Source organism: Equus quagga, chromosome 15, assembly GCF_021613505.1.
Source record: "Equus quagga isolate Etosha38 chromosome 15, UCLA_HA_Equagga_1.0, whole genome shotgun sequence".
NCBI classification, from domain to species: domain Eukaryota; kingdom Metazoa; phylum Chordata; class Mammalia; order Perissodactyla; family Equidae; genus Equus; species Equus quagga.
In genome coordinates, this window is record NC_060281.1 from 87,613,994 (window position 1) to 87,636,951 (window position 22,958).

A 22,958-nucleotide genomic window follows, 5' to 3' on the forward strand; every position below is an offset into this window, starting at 1 on the left:
TCTGGGCACAATATAAATCCATATACCCAAAAGTGGTTTCTCCCAAAGCTTGAGGAGTCCAACTTAAGGGCAGAATCTGGTTACTGGGAAACTGACGCTCCAGGGTGCTCCTTGCTTGTAGAACTATAAAGCAATGTCTGGACATGGGCAGAGCTCACTCTGGGGATTCCTAGAGGCTGAAAACCTGTTGCTGAAACCCACTGGTAAAAGTCCAACAAACACTCCTATTGGTAGCTTCTTGAGCCCTAGGAGTCACCCCCACAGGGACCTTCCTCAGCCCAAGGACCCATCCCCCTCTGCACACCCATCCCTCCACTGGCTGCTGTAGCTCCATCACCCACCATCCCTGTCTCCAGCCCCTGCCAAGGGCTGCATGGATGTTCCTTTAACTACCTCCAGCTCGGAAAGAATGCTGACGGGGAGAGGATTTGCAGCGACCAACATCCCTTTGGGTTGCCCGCACGCCCACCTTTCCTGCAGCTTCAGCCTGAAAGATTCCCGATGATGACAGAACACAGAGGCTGCAGTTACTAACCATTCAACTGTTGCCACCTCCCAGTTAGAGCTGCAGAGTGAATGAGAAAGCCAGAGCTCACCACACAGTGTTGACAAGGTAATTCAAGACTTCCCAACTTAGGAGAGAAGTGTCCTGGTACCCTACAAAAAATTGGCAATACGGAGTCTTTTTTTTTATTATTTATGTAAGTGAAATGGCAGAGCAATTTCCTGCACTTCATATACAGGTGTCAGAATGAGGTATATAAAACACGTATACAGAGAAATACTTTTATAAAAAAGTAGAAACCAGTAATACTCTCTTCTTCAGCATCACTAACACCAAGGGACCCCCTGAGGCCTAGGTCCCCTCAGCAGACGACTCCTAGGAACAGCCTACTGAAGAGAATGGGCCCTACCAACCCCCCTCTCCACGTGGGGCAGTGGAAGGGCTCTGGGAAGGAAGCTCTGTGGATAGAGTACTGCTAAGGCTTCCAAGTGTGACATCAGGGCTTGGAGGCCCTGCTGAGGCCCTGGCACAGTCCAGCACAGTGCTGTGGAGAAATGTTCCTCTCCTCTTGGCTATGCCGGTAGCTTGCTCTGACCTTGGGGCGTCACTTCCCCCCTCTGGGCCACTTTGTCCAAAAGGCTTGAGGAACCCTAAGGTCCCTTCCAATGGTTCTATGATTGTTTTACAAGTTAGGGGTTGTGACCCCTAGCCCCACTGCCCCACAGGAAGGTGCTGGCCTGGAGGCCACAGGGCCACCTGCAAACTCATACCACAGCAGAGGCAAGCCTGAAGGACTTCATTACCTTGCCTCTGAGCATAGTTTCCAGGTCACCCTCTCAGAAGCAGCTCACAAGACCCCACAGTGTAATTCCCGTAGGTTAGCTGGCTGGTGTCTTACCCCTGCAAAATGAAGAGGTCACTGTCTACCCTGAGGGGAGAGAGACGAGGGCACCCCAGGTCCACCTCAGGTCCTGTGGCCTAAGGCAGTCACGGATCCTTCTCTACCCTCTTCCTAAGTGGAATGTTCAGTGCAATTCTTCCCTTCCTTTCCTCTCCAGACAGGAAGAGTCCCTGGGCCTGGGCCCAGGCCCGGCCCACGGTTGTCAAGGCACATCACTGCCAGCAAGCTGGAGCACACCCAGCAGCCCCCAGCCTAGATCCTGTTCTCAACCCACAGTTTTGACTTTTGTACAAACTCATTTCCGGTTCTCAGAGGTCAGTAGGGAGTTCCATCCCAAATATTTAAAAAACTAAATATATTTTTTAATGCTGCCTCTCGACCTGCTTGACCTGGACTATGAATAACAGTGTGTGCCCACAGAGAACAAACAGAAAGGCAGAGACTGAGGCCATCTTGGATAATAAAGCACAGAGGAGCTGGGGGAGCTCCCTGTCCATCCCTGGTTCAGTTCTGGGGCACGGGTGATGTTTGGAAACCTTTGTCAGCAGCACTGCTGTGGGGGCGGCCACTGTCTCCATCCACGGGTGAAATCCTGCTCCAAGGGATCGAGAAGGCGTATTGGTAGGACCCTACCCAGCTTCGCCCTCAGCCCACAGCACCTCCTGCTTCTGTCTTAGGATTCACCAAAACAAAAAAGTGAGGGGAGGGTTTTAACCACAACAAAAGTGTAGACCTCCCAGCTGTAGGAGGGTAGGCCAAACTGCACCAGTGTCTGCATGGGCTCCTGCCCACTGTGAGGGGCTCAGGCCCCAGGAGTGCCTGCTTGGCCCATGAGGGGGACACTGCCCTCCTGAAGGTCAACTGGAGTCTGGTTGGTGTGGACCACAACAGTCTTCTCATCCACGATCTCACAGGTGGGGTTGGTGAAGGCAGACAGGGGCAGGGTAATTCGCTGCATCTCCCTCTCACACACCTTCTGTTCATGCTGCTCTCTCAGGTCCTTCCCCCTGGAGGACAAAAGGGAAGCATTCAGGCTGTGCTTCTTGTGTGGCTTTGCTCATTAGACAGCATCTCTGAGGCCCGAGCAGGGGCAAGCCATGGTCACAGCAAATCAGTGGCTGATGTACTAGATTTTTACTCTGCCAGACTGCCTTAACTCAACAAAGAGGTCCCACACCTCTGGTCTCTGCTTCCTCATCTGTAAAATGGGGACGACAGTAGTATGAACCTCACACGGCTGCAATGGGGCTCACTGAAGACAGTGTAGAGGAAAGAGACTCTTAAAGCAAGATGTAGTTTTGTTCTTTCAGCCCAGGGCTCCAAGAGACTCAGAGAACTATCCTGGCCCTAACCCATAAAGTCAGAAAACTGGTTTGACCATCTTGTTCTGAGACAGTCATCTTATCCTGAAGTCCCACAAGGTGTGAGCCCCGACTGGAATCAGGGACCATCCCCACCCAACGCAGGGGGCTAAAACGATTCTGATGGCTGCTCAGGTCAATGGGAAATGATGAGACAATGACGGTCAGACCCCTCAGAGTTTTCACAGGCCTTTGAATTCTCATGGTGCTCATGACCCAGTGAGGCCATCGTGTTGCCCTATTTTACTCACGTGGAGTGCTCACTCCATGCTGAGAACTTTATGTACATTATCTGACTTCATTCTCAGCTGAACCCTAAGAATTAGATCTCATTCATTTTATAGATGAAGAAATAGCCCAGAGAAGTTAAGGAACTCTCCAATGACATGGTAGGCTCAAATCCAAGTCTGCTGGACTCTGGCTGGTACTCAGAGAAGTTCTGATCTGATCAAGGTCACCCCAAAGAAATGGTGGGGCAGGGACTCAAACCCAGTCTTCTGGCTGCACATGTAGATCCCTTTCCACTGCACCAGGTCACCCCAATTGCAGGCCAAAGGGTTGGGTGAGTGCCCAGCACACTGCACACTAGAACCAGGACCTAGGTCAGCATCCTCTGAAGCCAGCAACTAGACACATGGACTCAGCTGTTGAAGGAAATCTTCCTGGAAGGAGCCCGCCCCAAAGAGGCCTTGACGCAGGCAGCTGATGGATGACTTGGTGAAACAACACAGGCCTGCTTCAGACCTCCTCAGGGAGATGGCTGAGATCAGACAGATTACACATCCATCACAATGTCAGGTACAATGACCAGAGTTTCCAGAGACAACAATATTGAGAAAACAGCAGGGGCTGGAGGGGAAGGAGTTTGCACGAGTGCCTCAGAACTGTCTTTAAATCAACCAGTTCTCTTTACTTGTGTTCTAGTATCAGCTCAGCCTTAGCTGTGTGACACTTGGCAAAACACTTAGCCTTGCTGAGCCTTGGTTTCCTCATCTCTGAAATAGGGATAATATCTGCCTCAAAATAAGATAATGGGGGCCGGCCTGGTGGTGCAGTGGTTAAGTGCACACGTTCTGCTTTGGCGGCCAGGGGTTCGCTGGTTCAGATCCCGGGTACAGACATGGCACCGCTTGTCAAGCCATGCTGTGGCAGGCGTCCCACATATAAAGTAGAGGAAGATGGGCATGGATTTTGGCTCAGGGCTAATCTTCCTCAAAAAATAAATAAGATAATGAATGTGAAAGCATTTTGAGAACAGTGAGACTGCTGTAAAACCCATAAGTGGTTATTATGATTTGCCCTGAATATGACTTGACTCACCAAGCAATGTTATCTTAATTTGGCTTCCCAAGCAAACCCTCCTACTGGCCAGCCAAGGCAAGTATGGCTGATATGACCTGAGCAACTCCCCTCCTCTCTGGGCCTTAATTTCAACATCTGTAAAACAAGGAGTTGAACCTGATCATCTCTGCGGCCCCTAACATTCTGTAAGATCCCTTGCATGAGATGTTCTCTGATTCCCCGCTTGCCACTGTAAGGTCACAGAGGGCAAAGTCGTGAGCTCATCTCCCTGAGTCACCTTGGGTGACTGAGTTTCTGAATGTGCAAGCCTCAGGCTCTTGCCCCATCCTTCTCCTTAGCCTCTGTACTGGACACCACCAACTCCCGCAGCAGAATAACTCCCAGAGCACCCAGAGGGGAAATGGAGGGACGTGGGGAGAAGGTCATCTGGACCAAGTGCATCCACACTCAGCTTGAGATTCACTTTACCGTTGGGCACTGCTCATCAGTTACAGTACTGCCACATGGAAGGAAACACCCACCTCCAAAATAAAACAAAAAGCCAGATTCTTCAAGGTTGCCCAGGTAGAGAGAAACTTGGAAGGTCTTGGTTTAATTTTATCAAGGGAGCCCCCAAGCCAGCAGAAGACCAAAAGGCACTTTACAAAAGATGTAGTTTGCAAGTGTGTTTGCTAAGGCCTGAATTTCACGATCTAAGGGGCTGGAGGAACAGGGAAAGTGGGAACTCATACTTCCTGAGTACCTACTAAGCTGCCAGGAAATGGCCTTCCCATTACCCAGGATGAGAAGAACTAATTGTGTACCTACTGGATGCCATGCACTTTATATGCATACCCTCTTCATTTAATTTCCACACCAACTTTGCAACATAATGTCATCCCCATTTTATAGATAAAGAAACTGAGGCTTTAGAGTCTGAGTCCAAAGGCCTGCTCTCCTCAGCTACCTCCTTTACCAGGCATCTGGCTGTGGCTAGCTGAGTTGTTGATAATGGCCAGGCTGCTTCATACACAAGTCTTTAGGGGAAAAAAAATCAACTGTATTGGGGCAGAGCAGGGCTGGAAGAATAGCCAAGGGTAAAGGAAGCAGGTGCTAGGACTCATCCGGATTACAGTCTCATCCATTTGGAAGCCTCAAAACACACCCAACCTCACGTGCTTCATGTTAATGGTGCCTATGAGTCCCAGAGACGCAGCGGCTGCCTCCAGCTCCCTCCAAGACCTGCGAGAGGCCACTAGGCCTGCTGCACTGACCATCATGCAGCTCAGCCCCATCCCCCTGGGGAGGGGCGGGGGGGCAGCTGGGCGGTGGTCTGGCAGCCAAGAGAGAACAAAAGGCTTATTCACTGACTCAGCTCCTCTCCTAAGGCGGGGGGAATGGGGTTGACTTACAGTTTTTCCCTTTCCTTTTTATCAGAAAATAGGCACTCCCTCAGGAGCTAGCACAGACATTGTGCTGAGGGTAGGGACGGGGAGCTGCCCAGTCACCAACTGGCCTTCTGAACCTCGTGGCCTAGACAACCAGGACAAAGACCAGCCAGGCTGAGCCCTCACTCACCCCCACCTGCCGCTCTTCCTCCCCAGAGAGGAAGCCTGGTGCCTGCCCGCCCTTCCCAGCCAGGAGAAAGCTCCATCCCATTAGCCTCATGGCCTTGGCAGAGTTCAAGGCTTGCAGTAAGTCTATCCCTGGCTGCTCCACGGCCAGAATCAGGAGCTGGGCTGGCCAGAGACAGCAGGTGTGGACGGAGCTGCTGCCTGCCTCTGACATCCTCTTCAGGGGTGATGGAGGCACCGCAGATCTCCTTCAGGCAACAGAGGTTTCGTCCAATTATTACATAACTGAGCCACTGCTATTTTCCCAGTCAGAAGCAGTGCTGTGCCACACTGCTGCTCGGGGAAAGCTCCTCAGGGCAGCTAAGGTTATGAGCACCAACTGGATGCCCAAACTACACCGTCTAATTTCATCCTCACAACAAACCTACATGCTCTCTATCAGGATCTCTGTTTCAGAGATGGGAAGGCAGACGCAGAGAGGTTAAATCATTTGTTCAAGGAAATAGACGAGCTGGGATTTGAACCCAGAATGCCTGCAGCCACCAGCAGGCAATATTGTCTTTTCAGGAAATATCAGAGCTGGGAGGATCATCATATCTAACTCCCTGCCCTTACGCTATTTTACAGATGAGGAAAACAGAGAAAGGAAATGATTTGTCCAGGGTTGCGCCCAGAATCGGTGCCAATTCCAAAACTAGATCCTGGTTCTTTTGACTTCTAAAGCCAGCTATTTTTTTGAAAGGTTCTATTTTTCCTACTATCCTTTGCAATTCAAAGCAAACTTGCATGAAGCTACTGGGCCTCACTGGACTTCTGGGAAATATTGATAATCCTTAGACACACCTTATTAGCTGTGTAGCTTGGACATGGCACTTAACTCCTGTAGGTCTCAGCTCCTCACTGTACAATGGTGTCAAAGTGTTCCTTCTAGTGTGGTCATGAGGCTTGGGCGAGATCATCAGGGAAATGCATTCAATAGGGCCTTACTTACTAAAAAGCATGCAATAAATGTTTGCTGCTCTTGTGATTACCCAATTGGTGTTCTACTGTTTACATTTAATACTTATGAAAATCTTGGGTAGATGGGTATGGATATGTGTGGAGGGGGGATATATCCCCATTTAAAAGACAACAAACCAAGGTTCAGAGGCTGGCAGAACCTACACTCAACAGCTCTTTCTAGACACTCTGTTCTCTGACTCTGGGGAGAGATGGCAGCTGAGAGCTTGTCTCTAGCTCACATGTGGTTTCCTGTTGTGCAGTCTGTTCTCAGAGCACTTTTGCTGAGGAACGGGGTGGTCTGGTGGTTGGTGACGGGGAGTCGGGTGACTGGGTGCCCTGCCCTGAGCTTACAGGAAAGTCAATTCTAGTCCTCAGGGCAGTCCCGTGACAACCTTAGAGGAGCAAATCTAGCAGAAAAAGGCCTGGCTTCTTCACTGGGCATGAGACCTGAGCTCAGAATTAACATTTAGTCAGTTCAAGCACCTGGAGGCCTGGAAACTGTCACAAGACTGGAGGAGAGCCAAACGCTATCCAGTGGCTGAGGAAGGAGGAAATATTTCAAGGGCTAAACTCAGCTAACATGGTTTGCTTCTGACTATGAAGTACAGGCCAGGACCACCACATCATTTCCTCTAACTCCTTAAAATGAACAAGCAGGTGTCCTGGACTTGCCATGTCAACTATCCCACTGGGGCAACAACCTCAGACAAGAAATCAGGAGACCTTATCAGGTCAATACTTCCCCTCTCTGAACCTCTGCTTCCTGCATCATAGGAAATCAGGGAAGGAACAGGGCTCGGAGAGCACTAGTACAGTACCCATATTTTACAGAAAGGAAAAACATTATTGCTTACTGACCACTTACTATGTGCTACACACTGAGTGAAGCAGTCACATGCTTTAGCTACAGCAATGCTCTGGAGTAGAAATAGAAGCAACCTGCCCAAGTCACACAGATAGCTAGTTAGTGGCAGGGTTAAGACTTGGCTCCACCAAATGCTAGGTATGTGACCTCCGGCAAGGCACATGTCCTCTCTTGCCTCAGTTTCCTAATCTGTAAACTGGGGATAATAATAGCATTTACCTCATAAGGGTGACTAGGAGAACTGAGTTAAAGCATGCAAATTGCTTGAAGCAGTGTCTGGCATGTGGTAAATGTTCGCTAGTGCTGTAATTATTATTACTCTTACCCAACACTTCCCCTTTCTCATCTGTAAAATAAGAAGGTTGACTACTTCACCTCTAAGCACACCCTCAGTTTATGCACACCCTCAGTTTATTTAATGCTGGGTGTTCCACTGGGAACGTGGGCTCAGACGTGGCCCTCACCACTGGAAAATGCAGGCCACCATGTCACTTCTTTTACAGGAAGCCTTTTCAGACCATAGAAAAGAAATATCACAGACACTCAGGGCTGGAAGAATGATTTTGCCTAAGAATGGCAAATAATTTTCCCAGAGTCAGCCAGTACTGTAAAAATGAACGCGACTCTGGCTTCTCGTCGTGCACCCATCACTGACTCTGACAGCCTTTTCCACACGGTATCCCAGAGGGCCTCTCAAAATAAGCATCCTTCCTCCTGCCGTCCCAACCACAGGGCATGTCCTTGAGCTTCCCAGGTAGCCTCTTTGGCTTTCTCACATGTGGCAAACAGGCTCTCTGTCCTCCAACTCACTTTTTCGCTCCTGTCCTAGAGGAGATTCCACTGCCTATGACTCAGGAAATTCAAAGCTGCAAAAAGAGTGGCTGGTAACCTTTTCTAGTAGCAGAATTTTGTAACTCACAGAAAGAATTCAGCTCTGGGTCCCCTGCAATGAGTGCCCAGCTTGATTTCCGCAGTGCCACTCACTTCCATGCCAGACACAGTCGATTAGACAGCAGGGAATTTGGTTTACAAAAGAGCTGGGTTTGAATCCAGGTTCTGTCATTCCCAGCCAGTGCGACCTTGGGCAAATTGCTTCACCTCTCTGACAAAGGTTTCCTCATCTGTGAAATGGGGAACAAGAACCCCTACCTCACAAGACTTTTGGGTTAGGAGTGAAGGCACCAAAGGAAAGGGTGTGTCCAAGGTCACCTAGTAAAGGCTAGAAACCAAGTCTCTACATTTTGAGCTGATTTTTCTCTTTCAACACCTCACTTCCTTTTTTGGGGGTAAGAATGCCACAAAGGAGTCTGATTTGACTGTGTACCTTCCTCCCCTCCTCTAAAGAGAGCACAAAAGAGAAGCTACTGACCTCTTGTAGGTGTAGCCCAAGACGATGCCAGCTCCAATGATAATGATAATCACCATCATGGCAACGCCCAGCACATAGCCTGCCAAGGACAGGACACAGGTTCCATTAGCCTCACCCCAGACAATCAGCAAATGACATTGCTTGACGAATCCCACAAGGACAGGGGTGGGGCAAACATACCCAGGGTTCCTAGGTCCTTTTTCTCCTTGGAGTTCACCCGCACCCGCTGGCTGATCCCAATCACTGGCTGCACGGCCGCCGCCTCACTCCGGGCAGGCAGGGCGTTGGCAGGAGCGAACACCTCATCTTCGCCTGGCACTTCAGATGCCTCCTCCGTTTCTGCTGTGGAGGCTGGCAAGGCCTGGGAAGCGGTCTCTGGAGGTGAGGTGGGAAATAGCTCTCATCAGAGAGTGGCCTGAGGGAATTCCACAGCTGAACCTTGCCAGAGTGTTGAGGAAGATGAAGGATGTCCACCTTGGAATGCTCCCCACACACAACACTGAAATCAAACCCTGCCCCAGGGACAAGACCAGGCCTGAGAGGGCTGCTCCATTGCTGGGACAAGGCAAATGTGAGGGCAACGCCATGAGAAAGGGCCTCTCCTGACTCCCTTGTCTTCATCTGTCTAAATCCTTGCCACCTTCCAAGGCCCAGTTCAGTCGCCATCTTCTCCAGAGGGTCCCTCTCTACGCCAGGAAGACAATCTATGACTCCTCTGAGCAGCTCACATTTACTGAGCCCGTGCTTTGTGCCAATCCCTATGTTATATGCTTTACACATCCCATTCAATCCTAGAGAATTGTCTTGCTGCCTCGGGAGCAACAAACCTGCGCTCTGGCGTCTAAGAAACTTGGATTGAAACCTGGACCCCGCCACTGCCTTTGGTAGAGCGCGGAACTTCCCTAAGGCTCAGCTCCCCCAAACAGCTGCTTCCCAGGGAGGCTGTGAGCAGCGCACCTAGCACGCAGCAGATCCTCCACAAACGGTCGGTAAAAGCTGAAGGGCTCGCTAACGGCCTCGGGCCCGGAGCGCGAGTCCCTGGTGCTCCCACACGCGGCGTGACGAGCCGGGAGCGCGCGGCCGAGGGGCGGGGCCTCGCTCCCACGGTTGTTTACGAGGCGCTCGGGGAGGATGAGCTCACTCCGAGCGGCGAAGCGGCCAATGGGCTTCGGGCCCCACGGCCTGGAGACAGCCTTGGCCAATCGGGCGGCGCGGGGGCGGGGCGGGGCAGGCCGGCGGCCGCACGTGCGCAGCGGGGGTAACGGCCACTCCCAGGCAGCGCCGGCCTCAGGGGGTCCCGGGGGTCCCGGGCGGGTACCTGGGCAGCGCAGGTCCTCGCAAGGCCGCTTCTTGGGAGCGCTGGTCTCGCCGCTGACGTAGCACCAGGGCCCGTCGGGGTCGTTGTCTGGGTTCCGGCAGTAGCTGTGGTTGCCGGCGCCTGGAGAGGAGAGAGGGCGCGATGGGCCGGGGCCGCGGCCGCCGCCCGCCCGCCCGCCCACCGCCAGGGGCGGACACTCACCTGACCCAGGAATCAACGCCAGGCCGCTCTGCGCGTCCAGCCAGTTGAGGCAGCGGAGGCCCGGCGCGGGGGAGGGCTGGTCCGCCCGGTACAGGTGGCCGTGGTCCCAGAAGCAGCCTGTGGGGCAGACTGAGTGGCAGGCGGCGAACGAAGGCGCCACGCGCGGCGGGCAGGGGAGCCCCGGCCCACCCTGGCCGTGTCCCTGCCCGGCTAGGGCACCCGGGGCCCTACACTGTCCTCACGTGGAAAACCTCGCCTGCCTCGAAGGGTTGTTGTGAGCCCCATAAGAGAAAGCAGCCGCCGGTGCCTGGCCCCCAGTCAGCGCTGAGAGAACGTTAGCTTGTTTTTTTGTAAGCCGGAAAGTACTGCACAAGTGTCAGGGGTTGTTACTCTGGAACTCGTGGCCACTTTGGAGGAAGGTGCGGGAGAGGCCTGGGTTCGGGTCCCTTTGTGGAGATGGTGGGAATTTGGGGTCGGTGGGCGGCCAGAACTGAAATTCATCCCCGTGTTGTGTGTAATTCCATGTTACATAAACTCTGGGGTTCCCCTCTCCGCGGATACGGCCACACTTCCGCAGGCAACACTCCTTCCCAAGAGACTTCTACAAAAACCTTGATTCAGTCAGGCACAAGAAAGCCTCAAACGGAGGGAAGCTGCTCTCATCGCTGCCTGGATGTGACTCCCAGCTCCCACTCCCCTCAGCAGGAGAACCCCAGGAAGAGGCTGGGGAAGGAGGGCCTGTGCCCTGGCCACATGGGTGCAAAGCCTCTGAAAGGAACAGGACTTAAGTAGGGAGTAGGGGAGATGAACCCCCGAGCTCCATCCACTCATGAGCCACAGGCTAGCAAAAGGAAGGAGAAAGTGGCTACTTGCCTTTGTTTTTAATGACAAGGATGGAGCTGCAAGCCCCTGGCAGGGAAAGGAAGAAAAAATTTTTTAAAAAGCTTTCATGGGACAACAGAAACTGGCTAAAAGCTTCGCTTCCTGTCATCTTCCTGTCTAGCCTGGCCATGCTTGGGAAATAGGGAGCTTTACCCTTTCTGCTTCATTAAGTTGCTGCAGAAAGGAAAGATTGTTATCTCACCTCCAGATCCATAGGCTTTTGCTAGGAGCATGTTGCTGATGAAGAATGTTTGCACCCAGGCCAACAGCATCCTCACCTCCTTCATCTTGCAGGTGATCAATAAAGCGTCCAACCGGGGTCCCCTTGGCGGTGGCTCTGCCTCCCGGCCCCAGCCTTGCAGTCAGACCTGCCCTTGTTATGCTCTTCTGGTAAACAGCCTCTCTTTAGAACTGGGAGCTTCCCAGCTAGCTTGCTGCAGCGAGGTGTTTTTCAGCTGAAAGGCGCCCCCTGGGTCCTAAGCCTCCTATGCCATGCAAGATCACTAACCCTGAGCCAAGAGAGGAACTCAGCCAAGTGAAGAGAGGCAGAGAAGTTCAGGTTGTGCTTAGCAGCAGATAAGTTTGAGACCTGCACTGGCTGCATCCCCAGGGCTTTTCCTCCCTTCTGTTTCCATTTGTGTGAGTACAGAAAGAGTAATTTTGTCAAGAGGCAGCGTTGAGGGGAGGGAGTCTTGGAATTATACTGACTAAAGCAGAACAGTTTATAGAGGATGTGCTAGCTAAAAAAGGAGGAGGGACTCAAGACCACATAGGAGGCACAAATAAGAGTATCCAGGTGGAAGTAATCTTTGTACTCATTCTCGAAAAAGGGCCTTTGTGGTTTATACATGTTTATGAACACCGACTTGATTTTTTTTTTAAACAGTGTAACTTTGCTAAGGTCAGATCAGTCACATTCGTTTTCTTATATTTGGGGTTTGGGGTGTCATACGTAATAAGAATACAGAAGGGGTCTCTAGTTGAAAACACATGTGCAAACACTGGGGCATTTGCTCAGCTATATTTTTTGATAATCTGTCCTTTCTACTAGCCCTGAATTCATATAGAGAACATTAAGTAAAATGTTTGCTGTTTTTCCCCCCACCCTGTGGGAAATCCATTTGCAGTGATTTATATCCATCATTAAACCTCACCACATCCATATGACTTAGGCCTTTTGGAGTTAGGCAGAAGGGCCCTCTTCCTGTTTGGCTGACAGTTCAAGTTCCCAGGCAGCCTCAGTAAACTGAAAGATAGAGCCGACTGATTCGCCAAGACTACCTTGTGACTCAGGCACGTCTCAAAATAGAAATGGGAGACTGTTTGGATCAGAGGACTTGGGTCTTGCAGGCAGTAATTTAGGGAGGAGAAGAAAAAAAAGTTTACTCAATAAGTTTCAAAAGTTTTATCAAGGAAGAAAGCTGATGTCAGTGCAACTAATCTGAAGTGAATTTCAATTCACTACCATCGGATGTCAGACATGGAAAGAACAGAGAGAAATTTAGTTCACTCTTTAGAGAAGTTTACTTATGGTATTTGATCCCTTCAGTCCATTTAATAAGACCTTTTGCTTTGTTTTTGCAGTCTCTCTCCTATATCCCCAGACAAGCTCCTGATCCTCTGACACCTGAGGTGGTCTACACTGGGAATCACACCACAGACTCTGTAAATTGACTCACATACACGTATCCACACAGATATGCCAAAATTGTAGAACTTAACAATTCCAACATACTATTCAGGGGTCTTTTTAACTCATTAATTTTACGAACTTTTTGAGAACCTACTACATGCTAGATATAGTTGTAGATACTGAGAATACATCTATAAACAAAATATTTGAAGTCTCTGCCCTCATGGAGCTTATATTCTAGTTGGGAAAGACAAATTATATGATATAAAATGTCAGATGGTCTTACATGTTATGAAAAAAAGCGAAACAGTGTAGGGAGAGAGAGCGTTGGGATGGTATTTCACTTGCTAAAGAAAGCTTACGCTATTTTCAGGGAACCAGTAGAACATTTCTGTAGGCAAAGGCTGAAGAGGAAGAGTTCTTGGCACAATTTTCCTTGTGGGTCCTAAATATTCTTGCACCGCTGTAAGAGAGATGATGTGTATTTTGTTTCATTACATAAAATATATGGGCTTGGGGCCGGCCCCGTGGCCGAGTGGTTAAGTTCGCACGCACCACTTCGGCAGCCCAGGGTTTCACCGGTTTGGATCCTGGGCGCGGACCTAGCAGTCTCATCAGGCCATGCTGAGGCACGTCCCATGTACCACAGCTAGAAGGACCCACAGCTAAAATATATACAACTACGTACTGGGGGGCTTTGGGGAGAAGAAGGAAAAATAAAAAAATCTTAAAAAAAAATATATATATATATAGGCTTGAGAAAAGAGAGGGCAGTTTTTAATTTCAGAGTAGCAGGGGTTCTTATGGATTGACTCCTCAGTACCTAACCTATTGCCCTTGTATCCACTGAGTACTCAAATAATGTCTGATGAAATGCTCCTCCTTAGACTCTGAGGAGCTACTTCTGCTGAATTATAATACTTTTCCTTCTGACTTTGATAGAGACGGGCTAACACAGGCTGGCACTTGTACCATTTTCAGATTATCTGCTGTGCCCATGTAGGGGTGCCAGTATTGCTCCCTCAGAAGCTCAAAGCTTCCTTACCTGTTGCTGTTGTCACCTTATTTTTCTATTTAAAAAACTGCTATCATCCCTAACTTACACACCTTGATATACAGTAAAACCGTATTTTGTGCCATGTGTTTTATCAGGAACAGCACTGCCTAGAAAAGATATAAGACAGGCCAGAGGAGATTTCTTTCAGCTTAGTCATCTCTGCTTTTCCTCCCCTGTAACTAAGACATTTAGCAGCGTGATTTGATTTTTTTTTTTTAAATGAAGGACTTGTTTCCCAGTTCTTCGTAGGCATATCCTATTATAATAGGTTCAGTACCTTCCTTCCTCAAGGAAATCAGATTTTGTTCAGAGATGTGCCTGTCACCGTCATTGATGATATTTTGGTCTTTTTCTTATGATCCAGATTTGAACTTTGCTTCGTGTATTGGTCCTATATGGCCAGATTTTATGGCCTATAGTTTTTCCAAACTTGAGATTTCTTCTGTAAATATTACTACAATAATACTCTAATACAGCGCTACTCAAATACTCATTTTGGATTGTTTATATCCCTGAGGACAACATTGTGAAATATAACACTCATATTTTACTGAATATTTCAGGGATGTTTGACCCTTTGTTTCATATTAAATCGGTACTAACCCAGAGAGACGAAGCCATACCGTGAACTCAGGAAATTGCCTTCAGAGAATTTCCCCAGAAGGATGGGTAGTTCATTTGGATAACGGGGTACATTAGTGGAAGAGCTCTAATAAGGAAGCCATAAAGCTGTTAAAAGGCTTAAGAATCCTTTTTGTCAGCAAAAGAGGGCCAAGGTATTGGTAAAAATCTTTGGAGTACGATCTGATGAATTAGCTCCAGCTATTCTCTCCCCATCATGTGCTCTAGAAGGAGCCACTGAGATTGTGCTGAAGGATATTTGGGTGTATAATTGAAAACTGAGCAGAGGATGATTTTATCAAGCTTGTTAAGGAAATAATATTCCAGTCAAAATATCTAAACCCCAAGGCCATTTCTTTGAAAGTATGGCCTTCTGTAAATTAGGTTATTTCCATTTTGGTACAGTTAAGTGTTTAATAAATATTTGAAATGGGAAAAGCAGAATACCATGTAAGGAAAAAGAGTCTAATGAGTCCACAGAGAATAGGATTTTTCTAAGGGTAAATAATAAAACAGCCAAGAAGGCATATGGATCACAACTTACTTTCAGAAACAAGACATTCCACACTGGGGAACTGAGGAGCCACAAAAGCAGAGAGCTTGAGAACCTCACGTTACTGGTTTTAAGTAATAAAGGGAAGAGTAAATTCCTGAATGAGAGTGGATTTTGACTTAGAGGCCAGCCTTAGAAAACATGGCTTTCACAATGAACACAGTCTTCAGTGTCACAGGGAGAACGCTAGAGACTATAAACTTCATTGGTTGGTGAAACTAGGCTATCGATATTTAAGGTAAATTAACCCAGTAAGCTACAATTATGGCTCTTTAGGAAGGGGATCAAATATTCTCCACACTCCCAGTAAACTGGATCTGCAGCTTTTAAAGTTTATCAACATCCGGTATGAGCTTTGGCACTGACATTTAAAGCAAGAGAAGCAGTATGTCAAATATAAGAGTGCTTTCTTTGGGAGGCTGGCCCAGTGGCATAGTTGTTAAGTTCACAGGTTCCACTTCAGCAGCCTGGGTTTCATGAGTTCGGATCCTAGGCATGGACGTACACCCCACTCATCAAGCCATGCTGTGGTGGCGTCCCACATACAAAATAGAGGAAGATTGGCACAGATGTTAGTTCAGTGCCAATCTTCCTCAAGCCAAAAGAGGAAGATGGGCAACAGAGCCAATCTTCCTCACCAAAAAACAAAGAGTGCTGGCTTTGGAAAGACCTGGGTTCCAGTCTCAGCACTATGGTATGATCTTGGATGAGTTACTTAGCATCTATAATTCTAAGTTTCCTTAGCCTGCTATTATAGTATAGTTACAGTTAAGAGTACAGCCATCAATGTCAGGATTCAAACCCCAGCTCTGTCACTTACTAGCTGTGTCATCTTAGACGAGTTGCTAAACTCTCTCTGATTCAGTTTCCTTATATGGAGGGAGAAAGAGATAAAAATAATATCTATATCATTGGATTGTTGACCCTCCATTGAGCCCTGAATAAATGTTAACGGTGTCAGTTTTTGTGTGAGTAGCCTCTAACTTAGCAGTACTGAGTACTTAGAAGTTCCCATGTGTGGACTTTATCTTGAAGGTACTTATGATGACCCAACTTACGATTTTTTTACTTTACAATGGTACAAAAGCAATACACATTCAGTAGTAGCCATACTTCAATTTTTGAATTTTGATCTTTTCCCGGGCTGGCCATATGCAGTACAATACTCTCTCATGGTGCTGGGCAGTGAGCTGCAGCTCCCGGTCAGCCACGCAATCACAAGGGTAAACAACCGGTACACTTACAATCATTCTGTACCCATACAACCATTCTGTTTTTCACTTTTAGTACAGTATTCAGTAAATTACACGAGATAGTCAACACTTTGTTATAAAACAAGCTTTGTATTAGATGATTTTGCCTAATTATAGGCTAATATAAGTGTTCTGAGCACATTTAAGCTACACTAGGCTAAGCTATGATGTTTGGATGGTTAGGTGTATTAAATGCATTTTTCACTTCAGCTATTTTCAACTTATGATAAGTTTATCGAGATGTAACCCCATCTTAAGTCGAGGAATATCTGTATATTTGCTATCTTCAAGAAACTTACAATCTGCTTATAAAGATCAGGCTAACACATATGAAAATAAAAACAATATAGGGCATTATGTAAGGTATTAAAGAGTGTGACACAGTCAATAAAGGTTTATTGATTCAATGATTATTTTTTAAATGTGTACTGTGCACCAGTCAGGCTACTAAACTGGGTACGGAGGATACAACAGGGAACTCCATGAGGTTCTTGTGCTCCAGAAGCTCACAGTCTTGTGGTAGACCAGATATGGTAGAAGGCAAAAAACCACAGTGCAATGCTACATTAGTGATTATTAATTAGTGATTATTAATGCGAGATTAGTACTGGTGGCTGTGGGGAGCTCACAGGAGGGGCGTATGGCCTGGTTTTAGGAGGTCCCAAAATGCTTATCAGAAAAAGTAAAATCTGAGGGGGTAGGAGTCAGTGTTCTTGGCAGGTCAGGTTCTTGGAATGTGTAGAAGCCGGGAAGTCTAGGCTATCACTGTGGTTAGTGGAGCATTTAGGGTGGGGATTAAAATGAGACCAAAAAACAAAAGCATGAAGCAGAAGAGGTACAGGCTTGCTGACCAGGTTATGGAGGTTCCCATGTGTGGACTTTATCTTGAAGTGAGGAGCCAGTAAAGAGTTTTAAGCAAGAGTGACAAGAGTCAAACTTCTGTTTTGGTGAGATCACTCTGGCCACAGGGTGGAGAGGACTAGAGAAAGTCAAGACAGAAGGCCAGAAGACCAGCAAGGAGACTGTTGCAATGATCTAGGTGAGAGAATAGTAACCTGGATCCAGAATTGAGTCAGGCCACCTGGGCTTGAATCCTGGCTCTGCCACTTAGGAGCTCTGTGACCTTTTAACCGTATGTGCCTCTATTTCCTAATCTGAAAACTGGAGACGATAATAAAATTTACCTTAGAGGCTTGTTGTGAGGATGGAAGCACATGGAACACACCTGGCTGCACATAGTAAGTGCTCCGTAAATGTAGGCAATGAGGCCGAAGAGAGGCGAACTATCTGGGAGGAAGAACAGGCAAGACTCCATGGCCGAGGGGGTGTCAGGAGCAAGTAGGAGGAGCTAAGGAAGTTGGTCTCTGGTTTGGGGGCTTAGCAGATGGTGGAGGAGGAGCAGTTGTGGGGAAGACTAAGAAAATGTAGCCAAAGGTGGGTGGATTGCAACCAGGAGAGTCTGGTGTTAGAGAAGCTAAGGGGAGAGAGTGAGGAAGGAGGGAGTGGTCAGTATTTTAAATGTACCAGGAGGGTCAAGTAAGATAAGAGCTAAAAAGAATCCATTGGTTTTAGCAAAAAGAAGGCCATTGGTGACTTTATAAGGAGGAATTAGGGGGCGGGGCATAGCTAAATGTGTAGATTATGGAAGGAAAAGGAGAAGATGAAGGGAGACTGTGAGAACAGGCAAGAAGTTTAGCTGTGAAGGAGTGGAAGTGGCTGGAAGGATTATGGACAGGGCTGACACTGGACCCAATAAACTGATTTGGCCTGCTGGGTGTGACATTCTGAGTGGTGGTGCACGCATTCTAATTGGTCAGTAGTGATGCTAGGCAGGTTAAGAAGGGGAGCTGATCTGGGGACGAATAATGGATTTGGCCTCACTGGTTTTGAATTTGATGTAAAGCCAAGGTGCGCATGTACAAATGCCCAGTAAACAGTTTGACACGAAACTAATGGTGAGATGACTGGACAGAAAATCAGAGTAACACTCAGGTGAGTGAGGATCAACTAGGAGGTACCAGAACACAGGATGGCTGGCAAGAAGGCACAAAGGAGCTTTGGGTCTAGGCTTAGAATTCATCATCACAAGGAGAGTCTGTGAACTCCATGGAGCCAGGTACTGGTGGGCTGGAAAGTTAGTCTTAAAATGGAGGTAAGAAACCAGGCCTCAAATCCAGACCTCACAGCTTATAAAGAGCATTTGCAATGGACAGGGGAGCTCAGAGATGGAGCTCAGGAGTTCTAAGCTGTCAAGGAGAGGGAGCAGGAGAGGAAAGTCCTGGGTTTGGAGTTGGAGCAATTGACCTTGGCCAGAGACTAGGCCTCGTCTAGGCAGTCACATGGCATGATGAGCCCTGTGCCTTAACTTTAGGAACGCACTGCTTTTGCCCTAATCTTTGCTGTCTTCAGAATGTAAAAACACTCATCCGTGTATTTCAGGTGCACCCAGCCCTGATTGTGGTGTTTGACATGAATTTCTTTTAATTTATCATACACGGTTATAGTTAGCATTTGTATTTACGTAAACAATATGTAAATCAGATGTTTATCTATTAAATATATCTTGGCTGGGAGAACAACAAGGTAGCTGGGAAAATATCACTGTTCCCCCTTTAGAATCCTAGTATTTCTTTCTACTATTACTATATCAGTCAACAAATAGCTCTTGAGTACCTTCCGTGTCAGGGACTGCTTCTCCTTTTATCATCTCAGTTCCTTCCTGCCTGTCTCTCCCATTCTGCTCTGTCATGTGGACCATTCTCCTTCAGACTTTCTCTATCCATCTTTTCCTATGGTTGGCTCCATCCCTTCTCCTCTTAAGAGATATTTTTTAAAGCATGTGTATGTCAGGAAATACTAGTAAATGTTACATATATTCTCCAGACTCTGTTACAGTATAATGGAGAGAGAAGAAAAAATAATTCCAAATGAAATCACAGAGTGATTGTGGGTGGAAGGAAATTCAAGGACAAGAGAAATCAACATCTTATTACTATAAGGCCCAGCCGTAAGATCTGATTGCTGCCCTTCTCACCCTCTGTGAAGCCCAGATAACAGAAATGAGCAGTGTTATGGGCGGTGTCATAAATGGACTCAGATTGTCCCCAGCATGGCAAAACCATGAATTCAATAATAGGAGGTTAAGTACCTACTTCAAACGCTCAGTGTGTTCTCTGAGTTCCCAATGTTTTCTACCTGGAGCTTTCGTCTACATTTACCTTAATGGCTCACTTGGAAGTCAGCCATCGCTGCTAAGTGTTCTTGAGTTTTCTGCAGCATTGGCAATGGCTTCCTTATTATCCTGACATTAGAAATAGAAATTCTGCCCAGTTGCAGCCAGGCTGTTGCTACCCAGGCAATAGTGGAGCATTTCCACTTTCCAGGATCTTGTCCTCTCCAACACTGAGTGGCCTAACCTTTTGTCACCTTCATGGGTCATCAGATTTATGAGAAATTCTCCCCATTTCTGGAGTCGCTCTGCCATCAGCCAGTAGCATGCTTTTTGCTCTGAGTTTCTGCTCTCTTGGATATAGTAGAAAAACATGCTCCAATAAACATTAGATTGTTAATATGTGAAAAGCGTTTAGAAGAGTGCCTAACACATATTAAGATCTTTTGCTATTATTAATATTGTTCTTGTTGTTATTGCCACCATCTAGTAACAGAAGCCGGAGCCTAGCTGAACCTCTGATTTTGCTTTTGTTGTGCTGAGTGGCTTAAGAAAATCCAGTTTATCTGGAATTATGGTTGAACATACTTGGTTTCCTCTCAATTTTGTGGCCAATGTCAGCTCAAGGAGTCTTAAAAAGGCCAAAGTGTTATCACCTTAGTATTTTTACTTGTTCGAGTTTGAACATCCGCACTCTGGATTCCTGAGAGAGTCTGGTCCTGTCTTGACAGTGGGCTGGATAATCCAGCAATCTCTGCTTAGAATGACGTACACGTTATCCAGCCATCCAGTAAGTTTACGGAACGCTAGCTCAACACGCGACAGTAATAAACATCATAGCTAACATTTATTGAGCGCTTTGTACGTGCCAGCTTGTGTTCTAAGTGATTTTGTATAGACTGTCTCGTCTATTCTTCATAAAACCCCTATGTGCAGACACTATTATTATCCTCATTTTACAAATGAAGAAACAATCTTAAAGAGGCTAACTTGCCTAAATCTCCAAAGATAAGAAGTGGGAGAACCAGGATATGTACCCAGGCAGTCTGATCCCACAGCCTGTGCTAATAACCACCTCCTGGGACGGCCAGGGAGAACCCTGGATTTGAGAGGCGCAAGTCCAATTCTGATCTCAACTCCTCCACTCCATCACTTAACAAGTTGAACGCCCTTAGGAAAGTCACTCAAGCTTCCTGAACCTCAGTCTGCTCCTCTGATTAACAGGGACTGTAATATACACTTCACAGGATGGTTGAAAGCCTCACTGTTATGTGCTGTGTGCTTGTTAGGCCTTCAGTTAGTTTCTTTTCCTATTCTATGCTAAGCACTGCACTGGTGCTCAAGATGGAACAGGAAAGTTGTGCCTCCTTGGCGTCTTAGTCTTGGGTGAAGAGGGAAGAGAGAAGAAGAGGACAAACGTGAAATCAAACCATTACAATATAGTATAAGAAATGCCACTGAGGAGGAACGTACAGAGAGAGGTAAGAGAAGGTAACCTTTTCTGAGTTGGGGCAGGGCAGAGTTGGAGAAGCTTCCAGGCCCCAGTGACGTTCGGGTTGGGTATTGAAAGACAAGGTAGGATTGGGTGAGGTGGACAGAGGGTGCAAGTTTCCAGGCATGAGGAACAGCATGAGCACAGGTGCTGAAGTGTGAAAGAGCCTGACAGTAGATGTTCGGGTAATGGCCAGATGTTTGATATGCAGCTGGGGACTGAGGATGACGTGGGAACTGATGGTGACAAATAAGTCTGCAAAGGGAGGGGCACACAAGCCTTCAGATGTCAGTAACTCCCTGCACCATTAAGACACAGACACATTTAAAAACAAAATTTAATGAATTTAAGTAATTTAACAACAAAAGAACTTAATGCTCTACTTTTTGAATGAGCTATATAATTCACATGCCATAAAATCCACCGTTTTACAGTGCACGATTCAGCAGTTTTTGGTGTATTCACAAGGTTGTGCAACCATCAACACTAGTTCCAGAACATTTTCATCACTCCAAAAAGAAACCTACTACCTGTTAGCAGTCACTCCCCGTTCTCCCCTCCCCCTATTCTATGGAAACCCTTGATCTACTTTCTGTCCCTATGGATTTGCCTATTCTGGACATTTCATATGAATGGAATCATACTACATTGACCTTTTGTGTCTAGCTTCTTTTACTAGACATAATGTATTCAAGATTCATCTGTGTTGTAGCATGTTCAGTATTTCATTCCTTTTTATGGCTGAATAATATCCCTTTGTATGGTTATACTACATTTTGTTTATCCATTCATCAGTTGGTGGACATTTGGGTTGTTTCCACCTTTTGGCTATTATGAATAATGCTGCTATGAAAATTCATGTACAGGTTTTTGTTTAATACCTATTTTTGGTTCTTTGGGGTATATGCCTAGGAGTAGAATTACTGGGTATTTCTTTTTTTTTTTTCCGAGGAAGATTAGCCCTGAGCTTACATCTGCTGCCAATCCTCCTCTTTTTGCTGAGGAAGACTGGCCCTGAGCTAACATCCGTGCCCATCTTTCTCCACTTTATATGTAGGACGCCTACCACAGCATGGCTTGCCATGCAGTGCCATGTCCGCACCTGGGATCCGAACTGGCGAACCCTGGGCCGCTGTAGCGGAATGTTCGAACTTAACGGCTGCGCCACCGGGCCGGCCCCTACTGGGTATTTCTATCTTTAACTTTGATGAACTGCCAAATTGTTTTCCACAGTGGCTATACCTTTACATTCCTACCAGCTACGTATGAGGGTTCCAATTTCTCCGTTTCCTGTCTAACACTTGTTATCCTCCCCCTTTTCTTAAGTATTGCCATCCTAGCGGGTGTAAAGTGGTATCTCATTGTAGTTTTGATTTGCGTTTTCCTAATGACTATGTTGAGCATCTTTTCATGTGCTTGTTGGCCATTTGTTTATCTTCTTTGGAAAAATATTTATTGAAGTCTTTTGCCCATTTTTTAATTGGCTTGTCTTTTTTTGTTATTGAGTTGTGAGAGTTCTTTATATATTCTGGATACTAGACCCTTATCAAATATATGAGATATTTTTTCCCACTCTGTGGGTTATCTTTTCACTTTCTTGAAAGTCCTTTGATGCACAAAAGTTTTTAATTTTGATGAAGTCTAATTTTATCCTTTTTTTCTTTGTTGCTTATGCTTTTGGTGTCACATAGTGCATGCGTATATCCAGTTGTCCTAGCACCAATTATTGAAGTGACAATTTCCCTATTGAATGGTCTTGGTACCCATGTCAAAAATAAATTGACTGTAGATGTATGAATTTGTTTCTGAATGCTCAATTCCATTCCATTGATGTATATGTGTATCCTTATGCCAGTACCATACCATTTTGATTACTGTAGCTTTGCAAATGCTCTACTCTTGTTACTCCAAACGTGCTTCT

At 46.9% G+C, this 22,958-nt stretch overlaps 1 protein-coding gene across 1 annotated transcript; it reads right to left on the reverse strand.

The window, feature by feature from the left end:
- Positions 1-676: 676 nt before the first annotated feature.
- PIK3IP1 (phosphoinositide-3-kinase interacting protein 1) lies at positions 677-11,689 on the reverse strand. The gene is made up of 6 exons (XM_046640129.1): positions 11,462-11,689; positions 10,378-10,494; positions 10,177-10,296; positions 9,039-9,233; positions 8,859-8,937; positions 677-2,413 (listed from the first exon to the last, which is right to left on the reverse strand). The coding sequence occupies exons 1-6, from the start codon at positions 11,544-11,546 to the stop codon at positions 2,209-2,211; spliced, it is 801 nt and encodes a 266-aa protein (XP_046496085.1). The 5' UTR covers positions 11,547-11,689; the 3' UTR covers positions 677-2,208.
- Between the last annotated feature and the right edge of the window lie 11,269 nt (positions 11,690-22,958).

Coding starts and splice junctions, on each gene's coding strand:
- PIK3IP1 (XM_046640129.1), bottom strand. CDS start 11,546: ATGAAGGAGGTGAGGATGCTGTTGGCCTGGGTGCAAACATTCTTCATC. Junction 10,297..10,377: donor GGCGTTGATTCCTGGGTCAG/GTGAGTGTCCGC, acceptor TCTCCTCTCCAG/GCGCCGGCAACCACAGCTAC. Junction 2,414..8,858: donor TTGGGCTACACCTACAAGAG/GTCAGTAGCTTC, acceptor TTTGTCCTCCAG/GGGGAAGGACCTGAGAGAGC.